Source organism: Scyliorhinus torazame, chromosome 18, assembly GCF_047496885.1.
Source record: "Scyliorhinus torazame isolate Kashiwa2021f chromosome 18, sScyTor2.1, whole genome shotgun sequence".
NCBI classification, from domain to species: Eukaryota; Metazoa; Chordata; class Chondrichthyes; order Carcharhiniformes; family Scyliorhinidae; genus Scyliorhinus; species Scyliorhinus torazame.
Genome location: NC_092724.1, coordinates 51,272,318 through 51,299,853, shown reverse-complemented (window position 1 = coordinate 51,299,853; position 27,536 = coordinate 51,272,318). Strand labels below are relative to the sequence as shown.

The 27,536-nt window shown below is 47.4% G+C and overlaps 1 protein-coding gene across 1 annotated transcript; it reads right to left on the bottom strand.

The window, feature by feature from the left end:
- Positions 1-27,224, bottom strand: LOC140395211 (cathepsin K-like). Its single transcript, XM_072482752.1, has 8 exons — positions 27,174-27,224; positions 25,618-25,797; positions 16,465-16,587; positions 11,863-12,042; positions 10,656-10,877; positions 9,544-9,712; positions 2,839-2,944; positions 1-371 (listed from the first exon to the last, which is right to left on the bottom strand). The coding sequence occupies exons 2-8, from the start codon at positions 25,738-25,740 to the stop codon at positions 275-277; spliced, it is 1,020 nt and encodes a 339-aa protein (XP_072338853.1). The 5' UTR covers positions 25,741-25,797; positions 27,174-27,224; the 3' UTR covers positions 1-274.
- Between the last annotated feature and the right edge of the window lie 312 nt (positions 27,225-27,536).

The window sequence follows — 27,536 nt, the reverse complement described above, 5'->3', positions numbered from 1 at the left end:
TTATTTGAAATGTACTTTAATTGATTGTCCCAAGCACCATTTAAAGAACCCAACACCACAGCAACAGAACACAGTTCACATTGCAAAGTTTTCAAAATGCACATGAAGACAGGGAGAGTTTCATTCATGCTGCATCTACAGTCAATAGAGTCACAGATTTAGTCAAGACACTGGCAGTGCAGTTACAATATCACAATTTGCAGTTAAATGCGCTTCATCATTGAAAATAATTTCTTCAGGATGATTTTCTTTTTGTTATTGAAGTCAAAATTCTTCAGATTATAGGGTACGAAGCACAATGGGTAATTTTGCACATGTTCTTGCCCTTAACTAAGCGTATGTAGCCTCTCTCACCCCAGGATGTTCCCCAGCTAGAAAAACAAGATTATTCGTGAATATCCAAAACCATTCGAATCAGATCCAAAATTAACAGAGTAACATAGAGAAATAAACCATAAAAATAAGTGCATGAGTTGGCCATTTGGCCCTTCAAGCCTGCTCCACCAGAACAACAGCACCCAACATGGGGATCCTTGCAAGTTTGCTCCTGTAATTTTTGCAACATTTTCATTTGGCTCGAATGCATTTGGTTTAATTTAGCTTATATCATCAGCAGGGTGTCAGGTTTACTTTACAAGGAGTTTACTTTCGGAGATGTATAATCCATCAAGAAAAATTATTTGGATAATCAAGTGAAGGAAAGCCAACACATTTGTGCACTCTTACATATAAGATCAGTTTTGAGACAGTGAGAAGTTACTGAGTGCAGCCCAGCGCGAAGCCATAATAAATGGGTAGTTGTCATTCAAAGTGCACAGTAGAGGACATAGATAAACCAATCAAAATATAGTGAGCTTTCAAATCCTGGGAAGTGCAGTGGGGTGTATACTCAAGCTGGAAACAGTGGGCGGAATCCTCCCATTCGGCCCCTGGCGGGTTTGGTAATGGGCAGGAGCGGAGAGTTTAGCGGAAGTCAAAAAGTCAGAAACCCACTGGGGTAAAATCACTTTTCAATTCTCCCAATGGCAGGCTAATGGTGGGTCGGTCTTCCTACTGGCAGGTGGTGTGAATGCTTATTAAAAGAGTTGCCTGCTGGCATTCTGTCAGGCCATACAACCTTGCATCACACCAGCGCGTAATTACACTGGTCTGAAACCTAGTTGATAAAGAGTGGCGTGCACAAGGTGATCATCAGTTCACAAAAGACTTTGAGAGATGTACAACAAAGCCATTCTGCCATGGTGCGGACCAGTTCCTGCCCTCCATCTCCATGTCGAGCTGGTCTTCATGGACGGCACCGTGCTGCTGGACCCATGAACCCTCCTGTGTCACCGACTCAGATCAGTACAGCGCATGGTATTGGGGAGTACAGAGGTCTCCTTCTCCCTGGTGACACACACCAGTGTCTATCTGGACATCACTGTGCTGCAGGACAAGTGTAGCCACCGAATCAATGGTCTGAAGTTCGACCGGGGATGGGGTATGAGTTGTCGCTGGGGTGGTCAAAAAAGACTGGGGGGGGGGGCAATGTGGAAGGAAGGCTGTGCAAGGAGTGGGTGGGGAATGGTGAGGCCTCATGATGGCAGGCAGAGGGGCATGGAGATGGATGAAGCAGATGAACAATGGAAGGCAGAATGAAGACAGAGGGAAGGGGATCTGGACGCCAACAAGGCTGCATGACAAACAATGGGGTCGAGAGACTACTACGGGATTTCTACCAGACTACAAGGATCTCAGACTACTACAGATATGTGAAGGGCAGGAGGAGATTTGAGAACGTCACAGGGATAGACGACCATTGCGACCAAGGAGAACCGTGCGGAAGAATATTACGGGGCAGAAGATCACGGACACCAGACTACACAGACCATGAAAGATTCCTGCGGAGGAGCCAGACTAGCAGGATCAAGGCCCAGCAGCCAAACAGACCAGTTTGTTTTGAGGCAGACCCAAAGAAACATTCGTGCCTGTTCAACTATTTTCCTGGGAACTGTGAGCATATTCCCTCAGCCCATAGAAACTCCCAATTCAGCGAGATTGTTGAGGTTGGGGTGGGAGAGTGTATATATATATTTGCATGTGTTTAAGTAAACTTGTGTAAGGATAAGAATTTTTCGATATGCCGTTTAGCTTCTTGTTTCCCATAGTATTTTTATAACCGGTGTTTGTGTGTTTATAGTCTGAGTTGTGGAGGGCTTAATTTTCTTGAATAAATTATTTATTTGTAAATTATGAAAAAACAGCAAGGGGGTCTCGTATATGTATTACTTGAAGGGGATGCATGCAGACTGCAGATTATAGGGTGGGGGCCTGTTAGTGTGGCACATTAGTGATGGTTCGCTCAGACACGAGACAGCTTGGGGCTGCAGTGCTTTGTGAGGGTCACTGTTGTCCATAGTCCATGGGGAGAAAGTGCAAACGCCAAACAGACAGTCACCCGAGGCCAGAATTGAACAAGGGCCCTTGATACTGTGAGGCAGCAGTGCGAACCTCTGTGCCGCTATGCCACCATGTAATGGTAAGTGCCAGTTTAGTTGAGACATTGTTATGTAGGCAAGAGTTTACACCAAATTAGTCTCATTATATTTATCACACAAGGTGGAGTGGGAAATCACATGGTAAAGACTGAATTGTGTTCATTCATACTCATTGGTTTTAATTGGCCACACCTTCATGATCTTGTCAGGAGGACCAAACTTAAGTCGCTTTTCCTTAATCCTCTCTCGCCATCAGTTAATTTATTTCCAGGCCTTTTTGGACACTATCCCTCTATATAGTCCCTAAGATCCAAAAGATTTCCATTGCACCTGATGCTCTTAATTTGTAGATATTACTTGCCTGTTTTTAATGATCCAGTAACCTGTTGGATGTTCATCCACATACCCTATCAAGAGCACTGCATGATCAATTTTCTTATTGTTGCAGTCAGCATTATCAAGAATCCCTGTAAAATGGAGGACAGTACTTTTAATGAAAATAATTTCAAATGCATATAATGTTATATAAGATTGGGAAGGTCAGAATAGCTTTTGCATTTGCCTATCATCTTTCACCAAGCAACTCATCCCAAAGTCATCCAGATAGAAAGCAGCTGGAGAAGGTGACTGTGCTGGTTAAAGAGAGAAGTACCACTTCCGGTGGCGGCTATGAAGGAGTAAGTCGCACATTTTGTGGTTCCCGCTCTGGTCGGACTTTATGTCCTTTCCCCCGTTTTTCTACCGGACTTGAATTGTAAAACGGATGTTAGTGGCAATTGTTAACTGAATTCCCACTTCGGTGCATGGAGAGAAGGACTAGAAGTGTCCGTAAGGGCAGAAACAAAAAGGTAGAGAAGGCTTGGGCTGTAGCTGCAACAGAAGACAGCATGGCGGAGGTTCGGACCTCTGGCTTGTTGACCCAGCAGTCTATGGAGCAGCTGATGCAAGTCATTCAGGAAGGCTTTGCTACGCAGAAACGGGACTGCTTGGACCCGATAAAAGAGTCGATTGAGCGGTTGGAGCACAGATTGGACGCCCAGGATCGGGCGATCCAGAAGGTGGAGAAGGCGCTGGCCGAGCAGGAGGAACATCAGATTGCGGTGGAGCTGGAGGTGGGGATGCTGAGGGACCAGCAGAAGAAGCTCCTGGAGAAGGTGGAGGACCTAGAAAATAGGTCCCGCCGGCAGAACCTAAAAATCGTCGGGCTCCCGGAGGGTCCGAAGGAATGGACGCTGGGGCATACGTCGCAGACATGTTTGTGAAGCTGCTGGGGGATGTGGCATTCTCCCGGTCCTTGGAGGTGGATAGGGCTCACAGAGCACTTGCGAGGAAGCCGCGAATGGGTGACCCCCCCCGAGGGAAATGGTGGTGAGATTCCACAGGTTCTCGGATAAGGAGCACATTCTACAGTGGGCCAAGCAGACACGGAGCTGTAAATGGGACAATAGCATCCTGTGGGTTTACCAGGACCTGTGTAGAGGTGGCCAGGAGGAGAGCAGGCTTCAACCAGATCAGGTTGATCCTTTTGAAGAAAAAGGTGAAGTTTGGACTGTTGTACCCTGCCTGTCTCTGGCTCACGCATGAGGATCAGCACTTCTACTTCGAGTCGCCTGAGGATGCGTTGGACTTTGAGAAAAAGAAAGGGCTGGTGATGGATTGAGAACTTTTGAACTTGGCTGCAACATTCATGTTTTTGTTTTTTCTTTTTGTTTCTCTGTTTTTGCAAAAAGGTTTCCCATTTTGCGTTTCATGGAAGTTGTTTGTGATGCCGTTTGCATTGATTTGGAACCAGCGGTAGAGCTGAGTGAGTTAAGGTTTTCATTTGCACTGTTGGGGGATGGAGGGGTACTTGTTTTGATCTTGGTGTTTTTCTGTTGTAATTTTGTGGGGATTGTTTGATGTTGGAGTTTGTTTGTATGAGCGGGGGGGGGGACAATAAACAATAGGTGGGAGACTATCTGGTGCCGGAGATGGGGGCCACCAAGCTAGCTGGGTGAGCTAGCTCTCAGAAGCGCAGTGGGGGAGTGTGCAAATGTTTGGTTTAGTAAAGGGGTTGGGCGACAGGGTGTTGTTACTAAGCAGGGGAGGGTGAATGTTCTGCTGACGAGGGAGGGACTTGGGCTGAGGGTCAGTGAAGAGGTTTGGGGCGGGGGCTGCCTGGGGATGGACCAGTGGAGGTGCGGAGCCACCACGGCAGGTGGCGGGCCTAAAAAAGGAGATGGCTGATCGTCGGAGGGCGGGGGGGGCAATGATCCCCCAACTAGGCTGATCACCTGGAATGTTCGAGGGTTAAATGGGCCGGACAAAAGGGCACGTGTGTTCGCACGTCTTAGGGGATTGAAGGTGGACGTGGTAATGTTGCAAGAGATGCACCTTAGAATTACGGACCAGGTTAGACTGAGGAAAGGCTGGGTCAGTCAGGTCTTTCACTCGGGACTAGATTCAAAGAGAAGAGGGGTCGCAATCCTGATCAATAAGCGGGTGGTGTTTGAAGCGGGTAGAATAGTCTCGGATGTGGGAGGTCGGCACATTATGGTCAGTGGGAAGCTGGAGGGGTGCAGGTGGTATTAGTAAATGTGTATGCGCCAAATTGGGATACTGTGGAGTTTATAAAGAGGATGCTGGGGAAGATACCGGACCAGGGGCGAAATTCTCCCCCAACGGCGCGATGTCCGCCGACTGGCGCCCAAAACGGCGCCAATCAGACGGGCATCGCGCCGCCCCAAAGGTGCGGAATGCTCCGCATCTTTGGGGGCCGAGCCCCGACATTGAGGGGCTAGGCCGGCGCCGGAGGGATGTCCGCCCCGCCAGCTGGCGGAAATGGCGTTTGTTGCCCCGCCAGCTGGCGCGGAAATGACATCCCCGGGCGGCGCATGCGCGGGAGTGTCAGCGGCCGCTGACAGTTTCCCGCGCATGCGCAGTGGGGAGAGTCTCTTCCGCTTCTGCCATGGTGGAGGCCGTTGCGGAGGCGGAAGGGAAAGAGTGCCCCCACGGCAGAGGCCCGCCCGCAGATCGGTGGGCCCCGATCGCGGGCCAGGCCACCGTGGGGGCACCCCCCGGGGTCAGATCGCCTCGCGCCCCCCCCAGGACCCCGGAGCCCGCCCACGCCGCCTTGTCCCACCGGTAAATACCTACTTTAATTTACGCCGGCGGGACAGGCAATTTCTCGGCGGGACTTCGGCCCATCCGGGCCGGAGAATTGAGCGGGGGGGCCCGCCAACCGGCGCGGCCCGATTTCCGCCCCCGCCCAATCTCCGGTACCGGAGACTTTGGCAACCGGCGGGGGCGGGATTCACGGCGGCCAACGGCCATTCTCCGACCCGCTGGGTGGTCAGAGAATGACGCCCCTGGAGCTGCACAGGTTGGTCATGGGAGGGGACTTCAGCACAGTTATGGACCCTGGCTTGGACCGGTCAAGCTCAAAAACGGGCAGGGTGCCAGCAATGGCAAAGGAACTAAGAGGGTTCATGGAGCTGATTGGGGGGGGGGGGGTGGATCCATGGAGATTTGGGCAGCCGAGGATGAAGGAGTTCTCCTTCTACTCACACGTGCATAAAGTGTATTCCCGGATTGATTTCTTTATTTTGAGCAGGGCCTTGCTGGCTGGGGTGGTGGACACGGGGTACTCGGCAATTACAATCTCAGACTATGCTCCGCACTGGGTTGACCTGCAGGTTAGTAAAGACAGTAACCAGCGCCCGCACCGGAGGTTAGATGTGGGACTTTTGGCGGATGAAGGGGTATGTGAGTGGCTGAGGAAATGTATTCAGAACTACCTGCAGGTCAATGACACGAGGGAAATTTCAGTGTGGGAACCACTCAAGGCGGTGGTCAGAGGGGAGCTGATCTCGATCCGGGCCCATAGGGAGAAGGTGGACAGGGTGGAGACGGACCAACTGATAAAGGAGTTACTACAGATTGATAGGAGGTATGCGGAGACCCCAGAGGCAGGGCTTTTAAGGGAACAACAGAGGTTACAGGCGGAGTTTAGCTTGCTGACCAGAGGGAGGGCGGTGGAGCAGCTGAGAAAGACGGGGGAGGCGATCTATGAACATGGAGAGAAGGCCAGCAGAATGCTTGCACAGCAGTTTAGGAAGAGGGAGGCAGCTGGGGAGATAGGGAAAGTAAATGATGGAGATGGGAACCTGGTTGGTGATGCAGTAGGCGTGAATAGGGCGTTTAGGGATTTCTACAGCAGGCTGTACAGGTCGGAACCCCCTACGGGGCCGGAGGGGATGAGGCACTTCTTGGAGGGGCTGAATTTCCCAAAGGTGGACGGGGAGCAGGTAGAAGGGCTAGGGGCCCCAATTGGGCTGGAAGAGATAGTGGAGGGCTTGAAGGCCATGCAGGCGGGTAAGGCCCCGGGTCCAGACGGATACCCAGCGGAGTTTTATAAAAAGTTCTCGGGGATATTGGGGCCGGTGTTGTTGAGGATGTTCAATGAGGCAAGGGAAAGAGGGGTGCTGCCCTTGACGATGTCACAGGCAACGATTTCGCTGATTCTTAAGCGGGACAAGAACCTGGAGCTCTGTGGGTCCTACAGGCTGATATCCCTGTTGAATGTAGATGCCAAGTTGCTGGCCAAAATCTTGTCCTCCAGGATCAAGGATTGTGTTCCGGACGTTATTGGGGAGGACCAGACGGGGTTTGTTAGGGGCAGGCAGTTGGTGGCCAATGTAAGAAGGCTGTTAAATGTGATCATGATGCCCCCGGAAGGTAGGGAGGTGGAGGTAGTGATCGCAATGGATGCAGAAAAGGCTTTTGATTGGATTGAATGCGGCTATCTGTGGCAGATACTGGGATGGTTCAGATTCGGGGCGGGGGTTTATTGACTGGGTCAGGTTATTGTATCAGGCTCCTGTGGCAAGTGTACGGACGAATAGGACAACATCGGACTATTTTAGACTGCACCGGGGGACGAGATAGGGATGCCCCCTCTCCCCACTGTTGTTTGCGCTAGCTATAGAGCCGTAGGCAATTGCTCTGAGAGCCTCGAGGGGCTGGAGTGGACTGGTCCGGGGTGGGGGGGGGGGGGAGCACAGGGTTTCGCTCTATGCAGATGACCTGCTTCTGCACGTTTCGGACCCAATAGAGGGGATGGAAGAAATCATGAGGATTCAAGGGGAATTTGGCCAGTTTTCGGGTATAAGCTTAATATGGGAAAGAATTAGATGTTTATGGTCCAGGTGAGGGGACAGGAGAGGCGACTGGGCGAGCTGCAGTTTAGGTTCGTAAAGGGAAGCTTTAGGTACCTAGGCATCCAAGTGGTGTGGGAATGGGACCGGCTGCATAAATTGAATCTGGCCCGGCTGGTGGACCAAATGAAGGATGATTTTCGGAGACGGGACTCGCTTCCATTGTCTCTGGCTGGGAGGGTGCAAACAGTGAAGATGATGGTCCTCCCGAGATTCCTATTTGTATTTCAGTGTCTACCCATCTTTATTCTGCGGTTCTTTTTTAAGCGGGTCAACAGAGTGATCACGGGCTTCGTCTGCGCGGGCAAGACCCCGCGAGTAAGGAAGGTAATGCCTGAGCGGAGTCGGGGAGAGGGCAGGCTGGCGCTGCCAAATTTTAGCAACTATTACTGGGCGGCTAATATAGCCATGATCAGGAAGTGGGTGGTGGGGGAGGGGTCGGCATGGGTGCGTATGGAGGCGGCTTCATGTAAAGGCACCAGTTTGGGGGTGTTGGTAACTGCGCCTCTGCCGTTCCCGCCGGCACGGCACTCCACCAGCCCCGTGGTGGTGGCGGCCCTGAGAGTTTGGGGCCAGTGGAGGCGGCATGTGGGAGCATCGGTCTGGGCTCCAATCTGTGATAATCACCGGTTTGCCCCGGGGAGTATGGACGGGGAGTTCCGTTTATGGCGGAGAGCGAGGATTGAGAGGATGGGGGATATGTTCATAGGGGGGAGCTTTCAGAGTACAAGTGCGTTGGAGGAAAAGTTTGGGTTGGCGAGGGGAAACGAATTCAGGTATCTGCAGGTGCGGGACTTCCTTCGTAAACAGGTGTCAACCTTCCCGCTCCTACCGCTAAGGGGGATTCAGGACAGGGTAGTTTCCAGAGGGTGGGTAGGAGACGGGAGTGTTTCATTTATAAGGAGCTTATGGGGTCGGAGGAGACGCAGACCGAGGAGCTGAAGCGCAAGTGGGAGGAGGAATGGGAGGTGAGATAGAGGATGGTCTATGGGCAGACGCGTTGCGTAGAGTCAACACGTCTGCAGCAGGTGCCAGGCTCAGCCTGACTACAATTTAAGGTTGTTCACCGGGCTCACATGACAGTGGCCCGGATGAGCAGATTCTTTGGGGTGGAGGACAAGTGCGCATAGTGTGCGGGAGGACCGGCGAAACATGTCCACATGTTCTGGGCATGTCCGAAGCTTAGGGGATTTTGGGAGGGGTTTGCAGACGTTATGTCCACTGTGTTAAAAACAAGGTGGCGCTGAGTCCAGAGGTGGTGATTTTCAGGGTGTCAGAAGACCCTGGAATCCAGCGGGAGAAAGAGGCAGATGTTCTGGCCTTTGCTTCCCTGGTAGCCCGGAGACGGATACTATTAGCACGGAGGGACTCAAAGCCCTCGAAGTCGGAGACCTGGCTATCGGACATGGCTAGCTTTCTCTGTTTGGAGAAAATCAAGTTCGCCTTGAGAGGGTCACTGTTAGGGTTCACCTGGAGGTGGCAACTGTTCGGCGACTTCTTTGCGGGAAATTAATCGTCAGCAGACGGGGGGGGGGGGGGGGGGGGAGTACTTTAGATTAGAGTAGGGGGTCAATAAGGGTGGGACCTGTACGAGAGGTAAATGGCTTTTGCACTATGGTTTATGGTTTCATGTATATTGTTTATTTTGATGTTGTCACTCTACCAAAAATACCTCAATAAAATGTTTATTAAAAAAAAAAGAGAGAAGTACCAATACAAAGATGTTTAAGACTATAATGACGGGACTGTAGAATATCCCTGAAGGTGGGGGGTTACCCCGATGGTCTTCTTGCACAGATGTCTCGCATGGTGAGGTTGTGAGATCAAACCTGAACCACGGCGAATTAATAAAAGTTCAGAATTATCTTTACCTGACTTGTAAAATCGCCAGGAATCATGAGCTGAACAAATAAGTACAGAAAGTGGTCCAACCCTTCTGATTACTGCAGCTAATTGTTTCTCACTGTAGTTCTTAATCCTTCTGAATCCTTTAATTTTGATGACACTCTTAGAGTTATTAAATGAGCACTTATCGTTCTTCTGCAAGTAAAAACATAAGAATCTGCTTCAAAACTTGACCAAAAATAATTTCCATAAACTTCATTTTCCATATTATACCACACAGAAAATCCCAGTCAACTATTATCCCCAAGCCTTGCTCTCCTCCCTTACCTCTTATTCCTTCAACACATCAATGCCAAACACCTCACCGTCATCAAAGTCTCACTCATCCCAAACTCTCCATAATCTCTCAGCACAAAATTCGAAAGGAAATTATCTATCACTTGGCTCCTGTGCATTCCACTGTCCCTTTCGCTTATTGAATAGCATCAGACTCACCTGGACCCAGCACTTCGACTGACTGACTCTCTCTCTCTCTGACTCTCTCTCTCTCCTTTCTTTATTCCCTTCTCTCTCTCTCATCTTTGCTGCACAAGACAAAATATCCACTCTATGTATTGAGTAAATTGATCTCAACTGGGATAGTACTTGAGATGCTACAGTTTGCCTCAGTGCCCAGAAAAGGGAGTGAAAATTAAGTCAGTGTTTCCACTCCCTATCCACAATCTCTCCTGAAAGATTATTTTGCACTGTCATTGAATGAGGAAAGTGGCAAACTCAAATGTGACGTCTCCTATGTCTTAGAAGCCACTCATAATCAAAACTTCACATTTGACCAATGTCCTTTTTTTTTTAAACAAATTTGACTCTTCCGAGTGAATACTTCCCAGCCAATTGAGTCATCAAGGAGTGAGCATCACTGAAAGGTTTTATAATTCAGAAATGATCACTGTAGCAAGACCAGCAGTTCTGTCAGGAAGGACAAGGACTAATTCCTGCACTGATACACTTTAAGAATGAATGACATCCTTCCTGCTGATATCCAAAATGTCATTTGCATGCCACGATGCATGAGGAATCTCAGATCCAACCAGCTTCTGTGAACAAATTTCAGTCAGTGTACAGTGTGCAGTGAGTGTACCTTTGCTTGGTAGGGGTATGATTGTTCAGATTCAATGCCATGGTCTCGTATGTATTGAAAGGCATGATACGGCAAGCCTCCCCTGCATCCAAAGTTCCGATATTCATCAGAGCAGTCAATGATGTTTTGTACACTCAGTTCGATTAGTTGCTTCTTTTTCTTGGCCAACTGACCTTCCAGAGCACCAACTGCGGTGAACGCGTAGCAGGATAAACACATACCCTGAAGGAAAAACACATAAATTGGAAAATGTTAAAATTTTAAAAATCTTTTCTCCATGATCTTCACCACTTTGTCTCTAGGGCACCCAAGCCCTCCCAACCATAAAATCCTGGTCTCACCTCTGTGATGTCCATGATACTTCATCATGGAGTTCCAGCAGAAGCCATCTCGCTCTGCTGGTACTGCTGGAGCTCTCGAGGGTGGGACTTTCTTCCACTGTGGCGCCCACTCACTCTCTGCTTGTTAAGGCCACCAGCAGCCTATTACAACCAGCAGTTGTAAGGTAGCCTTATTTGAAGTACAGCAAGAAGTCCTACAACACCAGATTAAAGGTGTTTTGAAGTAGGTTGGCTTCTGACCGATTTTTCTTCCAAGGGGCAAGCAATACATTTCCCCACCCCTCCCTCCCAATGCAAGGCCCCACATTCAGCCCACAGACTTTTGAAGTTCCATGCTTCACACAGCCCCTTTTCATTGATCTTTGACCACATTGACCACAATATCATTGGCCACATGATTTTATAAAGTGAATTGTAAATCAGTTTTGATTGTATTATTTCCCCATCTAGACCTTTGAGAATCTGCCAGGCATAAGTGTTAGACTGGAACATTGGCATTGGAAAATTCAGAAGATCCTGAATGTATATCTATCATTATTAATATCCAAAAATCAAAATGAATAAATGTTTCTCTTTTACCTGTCTGAATCAAACACTTATTCCCAATTGCCTGCTGCAGTTCTCAATATCTCCATCTACTGGCTCTTTGAGGAAAAGCACACACAAATTGTTCCTTCCGTTATTTGCCACAGCTCCAACCCTCAAATGCCAGCTGGTTGAATATGTTAAAGGTTTGAAATGGCAAGAGTGAATAAACCTTGGAATCCCCCAAAAAAAATTATACAGGAACGGCCCCACACAGCCCCAATAAACTGAATCATGTCAGCTGGCCTGCATTGAATATACATGGTTTAAGTAGTAAGTACCTGATCCTTTATTTTACCAACATAGTGCATTTTACGCCAGTCCACTTCTTGGGGAAGGTCATTGATTTCCTCCATTTCTTCCAGTTCCTCCATTTCAAAACCGAACAAAGCATCGTCTGTATAATTGACCATTTCAGATATCCTTGCATCAGTGTACAAATTAGCAAACTCCATTGGTGTCTGGAAGAATGCATAATAACGATGAGACTTGCCATGTGATTATAATGATATAAAAGCACCTATCACTCATAAGGGATTGGGTAAACACATTGTGGGTTCATTCATTAAGACTAGGTGCATTGGAACATTTATGCAAAAGTGCAAAGCTTGACAAAGAGTAGCATGGTGGCACAGTGGTTAGCACTGCTGCATCACAGTGCCAGGAACCCGGGTTCGATTTCGGCCTTGGGTAACTGTCTGTGTGGAGTTTGCGCATTCTCCCCATGTCTGAGTGCGTTTCCTCTGGGTGCTACGGCTTCCTCCCAAAGTCCAAAGATCTGCAGGATTGACCAGGCTAAATTGCTTCTTAGTGTTCAAAGAAGTGCAAGTTAGGTGAAGTTACGGGGTTAGGGTGGGGGAGTGGGCCTCGGTAGGGCGATCTTTCAGACAGTCGGTGCAGACACGATGGGCCAAATTATCTGCTTCTGAACTGTAGGAATTCTATGATTCTATGACAACAAACAGGAAACAAATTCCTAGCACCCATTGCAGATCATCAACAGAGATTGTATCAAGAAATCTGCAGCCAAATAAGGGAAACCTGAACAGGAACAGATGCAATTGTCATGGATAACTTCAATTGAACAGGAATAGATTCAGAAATCCTTATAAGGGCTATTCAACTGAGAACATGATTTTGGACACAAATTGGATTGCTCCATGGAGCAGTTAGCCAATAGATCCCAATAATCAGAGGCAAAGTTGAATTGGGTCTTCAAAAATAACCAAGACAGAGAAGGTCACAATGGAGCCAGTCTCCATCAAGATCGCATCTAAGGAGCTGATATTAAAGTATCAAGTGACTGTACTGCCAAAACACTTTGTAAATTGGCGATCATTAAAATTGGCCAGGTTTTGTACCCCAGGAGCCAACACGATTTTCAATTGAACCTTGAAAGCAAACTGGGAGCGGGAATAAAATGAAACAATCAGAAACACAAACATGATGGATTAACATGTTCCGTCAACTGAGAAATAGCTGGTGCAATTAGACTGCACAATGTGTTTGTCCAGATTGAAGTGGACTCTCTTGGTCAATGAAGTCTTCAGGCCAAGCTGTTAACGGTTGCTAACAAAATGGATGATCTACAGATATGTTCATTTCAAAGCTGGTACAAAAAGTAAAACTCATTCACCGACCTGATGCCAATGAGAAACCCTGAATTTTCCCCATCAAATCACCATAAGACCATAAGACATAGGAGCGAAAGTAAGGCCATTCAGCCCATCGAGTCCACTCCACCATTCAATCATGGCTGATTTCAACTCCATTTACCCGCTCTCTCTCCATAGCCCTTAATTCCTCGAGAAATCAAGAATTTATCAACTTCTGTCTTAAAGACACTCAACGTCCCGGCCTCCACCGCCCTCTGTGGCAATGAATTCCACAGACCCACCACTCTCTGGCTGAAGAAATTTCTCCTCATCTCTGTTCTAAAGTGACTCCCTTTTATTCTAAGGCTGTGCCCCCGGGTCCTAGTCTCCCCTGCAAATGGAAACAACTTCCCTACGTCCACCCTATCTAAGCCATTCATTATCTTGTAAGTTTCTATTAGATCTCCCCTCAACCTCCTAAACTCCAATGAATATAATCCCAGGATCCTCAGACGTTCATCGTATGTTAGGCCTACCATTCCTGGGATCATCCGTGTGAATCTCCGCTGGACCCGCTCCAGTGCCAGTATGTCCTTCCTGAGGTGTGGGGCCCAAAATTGCTCACAGTATTCTAAATGGGGCCTAACTAATGCTTTATAAAGCTTCAGAAGTACATCCCTGCTTTTATATTGGTTTAGCACACTGGGCTAAATAGCTGGATTTTAAAGCAGACCAAGGCAGGCCAGCAGCACAGTTCAATTCCCGTACCAGCCTCCCCGAACAGGCGCCGGAATGTGGCGACTACGGGCTTTTCACAGTAACTTCATTGAAGCCTACTTGTGACAATAAGCGATTTTCATTTTTCATTTCATATTCCAAGCCTCTTGAGATAAATGACAACATTGCATTTGCTTTCTTAATTACGGACTCAAGCTGCAAGTTTGGCTTTAGAGAATCCTGGACTAGGACTCCCAAGTCCCTTTGCACGTCAGCATTATGAATTTTGTCACCGTTTAGAAAATAGTCCATGCCTCTATTCTTTTTTCCAAAGTGCAAGACCTCGCACTTGCCCACGTTGAATTTCATCAGCCATTTCTTGGACCACTCTCCTAAACTGTCTAAATCTTTCTGCAGCCTCCCCACCTCCTCCATACTACCTGACCCTCCACCTATCTTTGTATCATCGGCAAACTTAGCCAGAATGCCCCCAGTCCCATCATCTAGATCGTTAATATATAAAGAGAACAGCTGTGGCCCCAACACTGAACCCTGCGGGACACCACTCGTCACCGGTTGCCTTTGTAAGTTAATGGGCTCGCCACAAACCCGGAATGAGGAATAGATACAAAGATTTAAAAAGTTACAATCAAGATGGGGAGGAGGGTAGGTGGTCATTTGTAAGGGACTAAGTCATCCTTTGCCTTTTTAAAAAAATATAACTCTTTTTTTTGTATTTAGAGGACCCAATAATTTTTTTTCCAATTAAGGAGCAATTTATAGATTTCATAGAATTTACAGTGCAGAAGGAGGCCATTCAGCCCATCGAGTCAACACTGGCTCTTGGAAAGAGCACCCTACCCAAGCCCACACCTCCACCCTATCCCCATACCCCAGTAACCCCACCCAACACTAAGGACAATTTTGGACACTAAGGGCAATTTAGCGTGGCCAATCCACCCAACCTGCACATCTTTGGGTTGTAGAGGTGAATGTTAGACTACAGTAAACCACGGGGAGAATGTGTAAACTCCACACAGTGACCCAGGGCTGGGATCGAACCCGGGTCCTCAGCGCCGTAGGCAGCAGCGCTAACCACTGTGCCACCATGTCGCCCTGAGTCATTCTTTATCCTGACACCTTCAGGGATCTCTGGACAAGCACCCCAAGATCCCTCTATTCCTCTGAGCTTCCTAGTGTCCTGCCATTCATTGAGTACTCCCTTTTCATGTTATTCCTTCCAAAGTGCATCACCTTACACTTTTCATGGTTACATTCCATCTGCCGCTAATCTGTCCATCTGACCAACCTGCCTATATCCTCCTGTAATATAAAAACTTTGCCTTCATTGTCAACCACCCAGACAATCTTTGTGTCATGGAACCATAGAAAAGCTACGGCACAGAAGGAGGCCATTTGGCCCATCTTGGCCATGTCAGCTCAAGAACACCCAGGTGCCCTTTCTAATCCTACCTTCCTGTTCCTGGTTCATAGCCCTGTAGCTTACAGCACTTAAGGTGCAGAGCCAGGTACTTTTTAAAAGAGAGTAGGGTCTCTGCCTCCACCACCAACTCGGGCAGCAAATTCTAGACTCCCACTACCCTCTGCATAAAATCTTTTTCCTCATGTCCCCTCTACACCTTCAGCCACTTATCTTGAATTTATGTCCTTTGACTCTAGAATTCTTCACCAAGGGAAACAATTTTATCCTGTCCACTCAGTTTCTTCCTCTCATAATTTTGTACACCCTATTTTTTTTCCCAATGAAGTGGCAATTTAGCGTGGTCAATCCAACTCTCCTGCACATCTTTGGGTTGTGGGGGTGAAACCCATGCAGACACAGGGAGAATGTACAAACTCCACATGGACAGCGACCCATGACTGGATCAAATCTGGGTCCTCGGCACCGTGAGGCAACAATGCTAACCGCTGCACCCCCATGTCGCCCCCCCCCGAATGGCCTCCTTCTGCACTGTATTGATTCGGCACTATATTGCAACAGGCTGCAGAGCCAAGAGACCTGGGCTCAAGCCAAGAGTAAAGATGGAGAGTTTAAATGTAATTATTTTTCATCGGGTGGGGGCGGTGAATATATGCAGTAGATTGTCCACTGAGTTGATGGAGGCAATTAAAGCCAAAACGTTGATGAGCAAATTAGATAGATGATTCAGGGAGTGGTGATTGAGATATATTTATGTTTTCATATGTGTTAGATGATCTACAGAACTTTTATGATTGTTGTGACTTCCATGTTCCTTTTTTAATACTGGTTCTCAGGATGTGGCCATTTGAGGCAAGGCCACATTCATTAGCCAGGTTCACCCCCTTATTGAACCATTGCAGTGTGTGTGGTGACGTTGAGCAATTGATGGTTCATGGGAATATTTGTTCACACCAAGTTAGTTATATCGTTGAAGATGGCAACTGGACCAATGGACACAGCAATGATTCCAGCTGATATACCCTTGTCCCAGGAAGGTGGGGGGCTTTGCTTAATTGGAATAAGGTCATTCTCCATCATGCCCAGTATCAAACGAGCAACTCTGAAGCTCTAACATTTTCATGACTCACCAAGTCTCCAAATTGATTCATGGTCATTTCATACATGGTATTCCCTTGAAGATACTGAGCATTGTGAGCATCAATCTTCTCCAGGTTGTCCAGCCAAATTCCTCTCCTGGCCTGATCTTCCTCCTATACAAAGAGAATTAGTTTGCTGCAGTCTAATATCAATGGAATCCAATACCCTGTGTTATTGCTTATATCCAAGTAGAAGTGTAATTACACCCTGGGCTAGTGAGGGGTCAATTCCAGCTCCTCTTGACCAGGGTCGCAACACAATTAAAATTAACTCTTAATTTTAAAAATACCCGAAGTATTTGGTCTTTGGCTGCCCAAGAACTACAGTCACTAGGTTTGTAAATCGAAACACAATTAACTTTTATTAATAACAATAACTATAATTATATAGGCAGCAAATACAACTGGTTAATTCTTATCTAATTTCTAACCCCCCTCTTTAACCTGCCCCACCCTCACACAAGATAAACAAACACAAGGGGAAAGGGGGGTGCAAAAAAATGCTAAAAGTAAAAGGATAAAGGTCTCTGTTTCAGATCCAGTAGATCTTTCTTGAGGATATGTCACCTTTAACGGTCCTTGGACCGAAACGATAATGATAAAATAAAATAAATAGGAAATAAGGGAATCAACAGGAAAGGCCCCGACAAAAGAAGATACTGAAGTTGCAAATGGCATGTTTCGTCCATGAGTGAAGGCAGCTAAATGTTCAAGGCGGGGTTGATACCACTTCACGTTAGCGACAGGTGCTTTGCCAAGACTATCAAAATTAAATTTGGAGAAGCGAAGACCCAAAAATGAAATTTCTCTTTCAGTCAGAACTAGCATCAGAACTGGCAGGAGCAAAGAGGGGAAAGGAGAAACCACAGAAGTTTCAAGAGGTGGTTTTAGAAATAATTACTTTTTAAAAAACTATGGGTTAGCAAAGCAATAGTCATGGCTCAATTCAGTAAGGTAGGAAAAATCTTGGGATTTAAGCCATGGGCAAAGAAGCCAGGAAATGAATACAGCTTCTCAAATCTGAAGCATAGCATTGGTTGCACCAAATTCCTTTCCTGCAAAATAGATGAGCTGTGGAGTAGTCACTCAGCTAAACTAAATCATGATGCCAGCCAAGAGTTGGACAAACAGGTATCACATGTGTACTCCTAGCTGTGTGGGCACCTCTGATCCTAAAAACATTCTGGGGGTGTCCCAGAATCCCCATTCTTTCCCTCAACGGACTGACGGTTGCAGATTTGCAGTCACAATTTCCTCAGGCTGCCTGCTGAAGTCCAAATTTAGGCTCGTGAGGATTTTGAAAGCATCTTAATTTGTTACGTCATGCTGCTTCTCCACAGACAGAAACAAAATTATTGTATTCATAGCGTTGCTTTAACATCATAAAACATCCCCAAGCGCATCATAGAAGAATTAAAGCAAAGTTTGACAGTGAGCAATATTATTTGATATTAAGGCTGACGGCCAAAATCTGGATCAAAGAGGTAGGTTTTAAGGAGCATCTTAAAGGAGAAAGGAGAGGTGGAGAGACAGAGACATTTGGGCAAGGAACTCCAGAACTCAGGGCTAAAGCAACTGAAGGCATGGCCAGCAGAGGTGGATCAATAAAGATTGGGGATTTCCAACTGTCCACAATTAGACAGTCGATTTCGGCGGCGTGAGAGCAGCTGGTTAGTCAATTTCAGCGGGAGCATTGCGGAAGGAGGTTGCTGGGAGGTAAGTCAACCTTTAAAAGCACTTCTCTTTGCAGGGGCAGGCCAGTCGATTTCGGCGGCGTGAGAGCAGCTGGTTAGTCAATTTCAGCGGGAGCATTGCGGAAGGAGGTTGCTGGGAGGTAAGTCAACCTTTAAAAGCACTTCTCTTTGCAGGGGCAGGCCAGTCGATTTCGGCGGCGTGAGAGCAGCTGGTTAGTCAGTTTCAGCGGGAGCATTGCGGAAGGAGGTTGCTGGGAGGTAAGTCAACCTTTAAAAGCACTTCTCTTTGCAGGGGCAGGCCAGTCGATTTCGGCGGCGTGAGAGCAGCTGGTTAGTCAATTTCAGCGGGAGCATTGCGGAAGGAGGTTGCTGGGAGGTAAGTCAACCTTTAAAAGCACTTCTCTTTGCAGGGGCAGGCCAGTCGATTTCGGCGGCGTGAGAGCAGCTGGTTAGTCAATTTCAGCGGGAGCATTGCGGAAGGAGGTTGCTGGGAGGTAAGTCAACCTTTAAAAGCACTTGTCTTTGCAGGGGCAGGCCAGTCGATTTCGGCGGCGTGAGAGCAGCTGGTTAGTCAGTTTCAGCGGGAGCATTGCGGAAGGAGGTTGCTGGGAGGTAAGTCAACCTTTAAAAGCACTTCTCTTTGCAGGGGCAGGCCAGTCGATTTCGGCGGCGTGAGAGCAGCTGGTTAGTCAGTTTCAGCGGGAGCATTGCGGAAGGAGGTTGCTGGGAGGTAAGTCAACCTTTAAAAGCACTTCTCTTTGCAGGGGCAGGCCAGTCGATTTCGGCGGCATGAGAGCAGCTGGTTAGTCAGTTTCAGCGGGAGCATTGCGGAAGGAGGTTGCTGGGAGGTAAGTCAACCTTTAAAAGCACTTCTCTTTGCAGGGGCAGGCCAGTCGATTTCGGCGGCGTGAGAGCAGCTGGTTAGTCAATTTCAGCGGGAGCATTGCGGAAGGAGGTTGCTGGGAGGTAAGTCAACCTTTAAAAGCACTTGTCTTTGCAGGGGCAGGCCAGTCGACTTTGGCGGCGTGAGAGCAGCTGGTTAGTCAGTTTCAGCGGGAGCATTGCGGAAGGAGGTTGCTGGGAGGTAAGTCAACCTTTAAAAGCACTTGTCTTTGCAGGGGCAGGCCAGTCGACTTTGGCGGCGTGAGAGCAGCTGGTTAGTCAGTTTCAGCGGGAGCATTGCGGAAGGAGGTTGCTGGGAGGTAAGTCAACCTTTAAAAGCACTTCTCTTTGCAGGGGCAGGCCAGTCGATTTCGGCAGCGTGAGAGCAGCTGGTTAGTCAATTTCAGCGGGAGCATTGCGGAAGGAGGTTGCTGGGAGGTAAGTCAACCTTTAAAAGCACTTGTCTTTGCAGGGGCAGGCCAGTCGATTTCGGCGGCGTGAGAGCAGCTGGTTAGTCAGTTTCAGCGGGAGCATTGCGGAAGGAGGTTGCTGGGAGGTAAGTCAACCTTTAAAAGCACTTCTCTTTGCAGGGGCAGGCCAGTCGATTTCGGCGGCGTGAGAGCAGCTGGTTAGTCAGTTTCAGCGGGAGCATTGCGGAAGGAGGTTGCTGGGAGGTAAGTCAACCTTTAAAAGCACTTGTCTTTGCAGGGGCAGGCCAGTCGATTTCGGCGGCGTGAGAGCAGCTGGTTAGTCAGTTTCAGCGGGAGCATTGCGGAAGGAGGTTGCTGGGAGGTAAGTCAACCTTTAAAAGCACTTCTCTTTGCAGGGGCAGGCCAGTCGATTTCGGCGGCGTGAGAGCAGCTGGTTAGTCAGTTTCAGCGGGAGCATTGCGGAAGGAGGTTGCTGGGAGGTAAGTCAACCTTTAAAAGCACTTGTCTTTGCAGGGGCAGGCCAGTCGATTTCGGCGGCGTGAGAGCAGCTGGTTAGTCAGTTTCAGCGGGAGCATTGCGGAAGGAGGTTGCTGGGAGGTAAGTCAACCTTTAAAAGCACTTCTCTTTGCAGGGGCAGGCCAGTCGATTTCGGCGGCGTGAGAGCAGCTGGTTAGTCAGTTTCAGCGGGAGCATTGCGGAAGGAGGTTGCTGGGAGGTAAGTCAACCTTTAAAAGCACTTCTCTTTGCAGGGGCTGGCCAGTCGATTTCGGCGGCGTGAGAGCAGCTGGTTAGTCAGTTTCAGCGGGAGCATTGCGGAAGGAGGTTGCTGGGAGGTAAGTCAACCTTTAAAAGCACTTGTCTTTGCAGGGGCAGGCCAGTCGATTTCGGCGGCGTGAGAGCAGCTGGTTAGTCAGTTTCAGCGGGAGCATTGCGGAAGGAGGTTGCTGGGAGGTAAGTCAACCTTTAAAAGCACTTGTCTTTGCAGGGGCAGGCCAGTCGATTTCGGCGGGAGTGGAGCTGGCTGGTTAGTCAATTTCAGCAGGAGCTGAGAATTTTTCTTTTTTTTTTAAATTAGTTTTTTAGGCGGGATCAGGAAGTCGACCCGCGGACGTCTGGGAAGACCCTCACCAATAAATTCTGGTGGAGAGGAAACCCGAGACACTACACGTGTAGTGTCTCCCACCCGCCCTCCTCCTCTAACCTAATAATAAAACCCATTGGTCTGAGGTAAGTACCATATTTTTATTATATTATTATTATTTTTTATAAAAATTTAATTTAGTTGTTAGCCAGATCTTGGTAGAAAGTTAGAGGAATGGCAGGGAAGGGAGTGCAATGTTCCTCCTGCAGGATGTTTGAGGTGAGGGATGCAGTTAGTGTCCCTGCTGATTTTACCTGCAGGAAGTGCTGCCATCTCCAGCTCCTACAAGACCGAGTTAGGGAACTGGAGCTGGAGTTGGAAGAACTTCGGATCATTCGGGAGGCAGAAGGGGTCATAGATAGCAGCTTCAGGGAATTAGTTACACCAAAGATTGGAGATAGGTGGGTAACTGTAAGAGGGACTGGGAAAAAACAGTCAGTGCAGGGATCCCCTGCGGTCGTTCCCCTGAGAAACAAGTATACCGCTTTGGATACTTGTGGGGGGGGGACTTACCAGGGGTAAGCCATGGGGTACGGGCCTCTGGCACGGAGTCTGTCCCTGTTGCTCAGAAGGGAAGGGGGGAGAGGAGCAGAGCATTAGTAATTGGGGACTCTATAGTCAGGGGCACAGATAGGAGATTTTGTGGGAGCGTGAGAGACTCACGTTTGGTATGTTGCCTCCCAGGTGCAAGGGTACGTGATGTCTCGGATCGTGTTTTCCGGGTCCTTAGGGGGGAGGGGGAGCAGCCCCAAGTCGTGGTCCACATTGGCACCAACGACATAGGTAGGAAAGGGGACAAGGATGTCAGGCAGGCTTTCAGGGAGCTAGGATGGAAGCTCAGAACTAGAACAAACAGAGTTGTTATCTCTGGGTTGTTGCCCGTGCCACGTGATAGTGAGATGAGGAATAAGGAGAGAGAGCATTTAAACACGTGGCTATAGGGATGGTGCAGGCGGGAGGGTTTCAGATTTTTGGATAACTGGGGCTCTTTCTGGGGAAGGTGGGACCTCTACAGACAGGTTGGTCTACATCTGAACCTGAGGGGCACAAATATCCTGGGGGGGAGATTTGTTAGTGCTCTTTGGGAGGGTTTAAACTAATGCAGCAGGGGCATGGGAACCTGGATTGTAGTTTTAGGGTAAGGGAGAATGAGAGTATAGAGGTCAGGAGCACAGATTTGACGTCGCAGGAGGGGGCCAGCGTTCAGGTAGGTGGTTTGAAGTGTGTCTACTTCAATGCCAGGAGTATACGAAACAAGGTAGGGGAACTGGCAGCGTGGGTTGGCACCTGGGACTTCGATGTTGTGGCCATTTCGGAGACATGGATAGAGCAGGGACAGGAATGGATGTTGCAGGTTCCGGGGTTTAGGTGTTTTAGTAAGCTCAGAGAAGGAGGCAAAAGAGGGGGAGGTGTGGCGCGGCTAGTCAAGAGCAGTATTACGGTGGCGGAGAGGATGCTAGATGGGGACTCTTCTTCCGAGGTAGTATTGGCTGAAGTTAGAAACAGGAAAGGAGAGGTCACCCTGTTGGGAGTTTTTTATAGGCCTCCTAATAGTTCTAGGGATGTAGAGGAAAGGATGGCGAAGATGATTCTGGATATGAGCAAAAGTAACAGGGTAGTTATTATGGGAGACTTTAACTTTCCAAATATTGACTGGAAAATATATAGTTCGAGTACAATAGATGGGTCGTTTTTTGTACAGTGTGTGCAGGAGGGTTTCCTGAAACAATATGTTGACAGGCCAACAAGAGGCGAGGCCACGTTGGATTTGGTTTTGGGTAATGAACCAGGCCAGGTGTTGGATTTGGAGGTAGGAGAGCACTTTGGGGACAGTGACCACAATTCGGTGACGTTTACGTTAATGATGGAAAGGGATAAGTATACACCGCAGGGCAAGAGTTATAGCTGGGGGAAGGGCAATTATGATGCCATTAGACGTGACTTGGGGGGGATAAGGTGGAGAAGTAGGCTGCAAGTGTTGGGCACACTGGATAAGTGGGGCTTGTTCAAGGATCAGCTACTGCGTGTTCTTGATAAGTATGTACCGGTCAGACAGGGAGGAAGGCGTCGAGCGAGGGAACCGTGGTTTACCAGGGAAGTGGAATCTCTTGTTAAGAGGAAGAAGAAGGCCTATGTGAAGATGAAGTGTGAAGTTTCGGTTGGGGCGATGGATAGTTACAAGGTAGCGAGGAAGGATCTAAAGAGAGAGCTAAGACGAGCAAGGAGGGGACATGAGAAGTATTTGGCAGGAAGGATCAAGGAAAACCCAAAAGCTTTCTATAGGTATGTCAGGAATAAGCGAATGACTAGGGAAAGAGTAGGACCAGTCAAGGACAGGGATGGGAAATTGTGTGTGGAGTCTGAAGAGATAGGCGAGATACTAAATGAATATTTTTCGTCAGTATTCACTCAGGAAAAAGATAATGTTGTGGAGGAGAATGCTGAGCCCCAGGCTAATAGAATAGATGGCATTGAGGTATGTAGGGAAGAGGTGTTGGCAATTCTGGACAGGCTGAAAATAGATAAGTCCCCGGGACCTGATGGGATTTATCCTAGGATTCTATGGGAGGCCAGGGAAGAGATTGCTGGACCTTTGGCTTTGATTTTTATGTCATCATTGGCTACAGGAATAGTGCCAGAGGACTGGAGGATAGCAAATGTGGTCCCTTTGTTCAAAAAGGGGAGCAGAGACAACCCCGGCAACTATAGACCGGTGAGCCTCACGTCTGTAGTGGGTAAAGTCTTGGAGGGGATTATAAGGGACAAGATTTATAATCATCTAGATAGGAATAATATGATCAGGGATAGTCAGCATGGCTTTGTGAAGGGTAGGTCATGCCTCACAAACCTTATTGAGTTCTTTGAGAAGGTGACTGAACAGGTAGACGAGGGTAGAGCAGTTGATGTGGTATATATGGATTTCAGCAAAGCGTTTGATAAGGTTCCCCATGGTAGGCTATTGCAAAAAATACGGAGGCTGGGGATTGAGGGTGATTTAGAGATGTGGATCAGAAATTGGCTAGCTGAAAGAAGACAGAGGGTGGTGGTTGATGGGAAATGTTCAGAATGGAGTACAGTCACAAGTGGAGTACCACAAGGATCTGTTCTGGGGCCGTTGCTGTTTGTCATTTTTATCAATGACCTAGAGGAAGGCGCAGAAGGGTGGGTGAGTAAATTTGCAGACGATACTAAAGTCGGTGGTGTTGTCGATAGTGTGGAAGGATGTAGCAGGTTACAGAGGGATATAGATAAGCTGCAGAGCTGGGCTGAGAGGTGGCAAATGGAGTTTAATGTAGAGAAGTGTGAGGTGATTCACTTTGGAAGGAATAACAGGAATGCGGAATATTTGGCTAATGGTAAAGTTCTTGAAAGTGTGGCTGAGCAGAGGGATCTAGGTGTCCATGTACATAGATCCCTGAAAGTTGCCACCCAGGTTGATAGGGTTGTGAAGAAGGCCTATGGAGTGTTGGCCTTTATTGGTAGAGGGATTGAGTTCCGGAGTCGGGAGGTCATGTTGCAGCTGTACAGAACTCTGGTCCGCCCGCATTTGGAGTATTGCGTACAGTTCTGGTCACCGCATTATAGGAAGGACGTGGAGGCTTTGGAGCGGGTGCAGAGGAGATTTACCAGGATATTGCCTGGTATGGAGGGAAAATCTTATGAGGAAAGGCTGACGGACTTGAGGTTGTTTTCGTTGGAGAGAAGAAGGTTAAGACGAGATTTAATAGAGGCATACAAAATGATCAGGGGGTTGGATAGGGTGGACAGTGAGAGCCTTCTCCCGCGGATGGATATGGCTGGCACGAGGGGACATAACTTTAAACTGAGGGGTAATAGATATAGGACAGAGGTCAGAGGTAGGTTCTTTACGCAAAGAGTAGTGAGGCCGTGGAATGCCCTACCTGCTACAGTAGTGAACTCGCCAACATTGAGGGCATTTAAAAGTTTATTGGATAAACATATGGATAATAATGGCATAGTGTAGGTTAGATGGCTTTTGTTTCGGTGCAACATCGTGGGCCGAAGGGCCTGTACTGCGCTGTATTGTTCTATGTTCTATGTAGACGTGGCAGATACCTTGGAGGGTTATGGAGCTGGAGGCGATTACAGAGACAAGGAGAGACCAGGCTACAGTGTGATTTGAAAGCAAAGGTGAGAATTTTAAAATTGAGATATTGCTCAACCAGGAACCAAAGTAGATCAACGAACGGAGGGGTGATGGATGAATGGAATTTGGTGCAAGTTAGGATACAGGCAGCAGCGATTTGGATAATGTCCACTTTACAAAAGGTATAATGTGACTGTCCAGAAGGGCACTTCAATAACAAAGTCTTGAGGTAACACAGGAATAGATGAAGGGTTCAGCAGCAGATGAAGTGAGGCAGGAGTGGAGTCAGGCGATGGAAAGGAGATGGAAATAGTCAGTCTTAGTAAAGGCACAGACAGATGCTGAGAAGTTTAATTAAGGGGTCAAATATTCTCCGAGGATACAAGCAGTCTGGTTCAGCCACAGACTGCTGCTAGAGAGGGAGTGAAGTTGGCAGCTAGGGAACAGAGTATGTTAGCTACGGGACTGAAGGCAATGGCTAGGATTTTCTGACCTCCCCATGGTGGGACCCACCACTGGGGAATATGGCAGGCCAGCCAAATGTCCATTGACTTTCAGCAGGACCGGAAGATCCCAGTGGTGGGAGGGGCTAAAGAATCACAGCCAATGGCTTTAGTCTTCCCGATGTTTAATTGGAGGGAAACATTCCATTACTTATGCCTCACAGACTTGAATCAAAGAAATCGCCAATAACTGCCATGTCCTTGGTTGGTGTTAAATATATATTTCACCATGGAAGGGCATTTTGATTTTCAATTGTGGCTCTTACTGAACAATATTAACAGGTTTGGGGGTCTGGGGGTGGATCCGAGGCTTCAGATTGAAATCTTGAAAACCAATATAATGGTCATTCAGTGCTCTGCTAGCGTGTCAGCCTAGATTTCTTACCAGATTAGGGTAGCTCTTGCCGTACATCAGTTTCCAGAGTTCCCATTCCTTATCAATGAATGGGATTGTTGAGGCCATGGAGACACCAGTCAGGATGCACATCACAGAGAGAAAAAATACCATGGTGAGAGGTTGAGCAGTTCAAACCTGGCACTGTGTGTTCGTTTTCTTTGTGAGAAGCTAAGGGCAATAAAATCAAAAGAAAGTGGAAAGGTAAACATCTAAACTCACAGTCCTTTCCTCATTAATCAGATGTCCTTTTGGCAAATCAATATTCTTTGTATGATCTTGTCATTGCGTCCTCTGCATTTCAGTTTCTCATTTTGTTTATTCGTTCTTGGGATGCGGGCATCGCTGGCTGAGCCAGCATTTTTTGCCCATCCCTAATTGCCCTTGAACTGATTGGCTTGCTTGGCCATTTCAGTGGGGGACAGTTAAAAGTCAACTGCATCTCTGTGTGGGTCTGGAGTCACATGTAGGCCAAACCGGGTAAGGACGGCAGATTTCGGACATCAGTGAACCAGATGGGATTTTATGACAATCGGCAATGATCGGCATGGTCATCATTTGACTTTTAATTCCAGATTTTTATTGAATTCAAATTTCACCATCTGCCATGGTAGGTTTTGAACCTGGGACTGCAGAGCATTGCCCTAGATCTCTGGATTACTAGTCCAGCAACAATACCATTACGCCACCACCTCTCTACCAGCATATGATTGCAATAAATTTCATGGCTTTATATGTTGTTTCAAGACAGTTCCCCAGAGGAGAAAGTCCAAATCCTTGCAACGGTGGAGCTGAATGGAGACTGGCAGGTGAGTAGATTACCACCACCATGTACATTACCTGAAGGTAGTCACAGACAGTAGGGGAGCTGAGATCAGTTGAGCTGCCTACTGTCTGTGGGGGAATAATAACAGAGTGAGACAAAGGTGTAGGATTTAGCTTTAAACTGTTTCAAAAAACTATTTTTTTTTAAATATCACCAGTTCATTCAGATGAGGAGAGAATTAGTTTGCAAAATTTACAATACGTCTTTCCATTATGCTCATGAAAATGGTCAAGTGTCACATTCCTAAAAATGTTCTTACTTTGGAGACACAGCTGTAGAGATTGTAAAGTTCTCTGGCTGATGTGGAAGCTGAAGAGAAACTTGAGGTAAGACAGAACTGCCTTTCGCTTCAGATTTGACTTACTCAAAGTTCCCAATCAGTAATATATCGATCCCAAGATTCCGTGATTCCCACTGAATTTTCCCTGATAATATCTCTCCATTTAGAAAATCCTGCTGACTGTGTGACATTCCTCCATCTGCTTTTAATGGACGTGTTAACCTATTTCCATTATATTAATTTCTCTGCTCAAGCATTTAACAGTTTTTAACCAAATTTATTTTCCTACATATTATTTAATCCCAAGCCTGTTTTGGTGCGGACAATTCCACCAATGGAACAAATTTTCTTTGTTGTGTTACACTGTTTTTTCAATTTATTACTTATCAGAATCAGGCCATTCAACCACAGTAGGTATAATAAAAGTTATATTTTACTCACCTCACAAGGACACCTCTGTTTCTTGAACGACACAAACCACTTGGGACCAGGATGTGGTGTACAGGAGCTTGAATTGGGGTTTATATACCTTTTGAAGATGCAAGATGAACTAATTGCCTCATAAATTCCATCAATTAGCTCACGGGGCCTGAAGCATTACCTTTGTTCAGTTTGATCGAAAATAATTTGCCACCTGCATGTCCCATCAGTCATCCCAAATTACATACAAATACTTCACATGATCTTAATAACATAGTCTTAAAAGATAATTAAATGAGTTAAATCTTATTTTCATGATGTAAGTTGCTAGTTTCTTCATGGAAAATCTCATTTGCATTAGAGGATACTGGGCAATGCATTTTG

Coding starts and splice junctions, on each gene's coding strand:
- LOC140395211 (XM_072482752.1), bottom strand. CDS start 25,740: ATGGTATTTTTTCTCTCTGTGATGTGCATCCTGACTGGTGTCTCCATG. Junction 2,945..9,543: donor CTGGCGATTTTACAAGTCAG/GTAAAGATAATT, acceptor TCCATTTTACAG/GGATTCTTGATAATGCTGAC. Junction 372..2,838: donor TACTGGATCATTAAAAACAG/GCAAGTAATATC, acceptor TTGTTTTTCTAG/CTGGGGAACATCCTGGGGTG.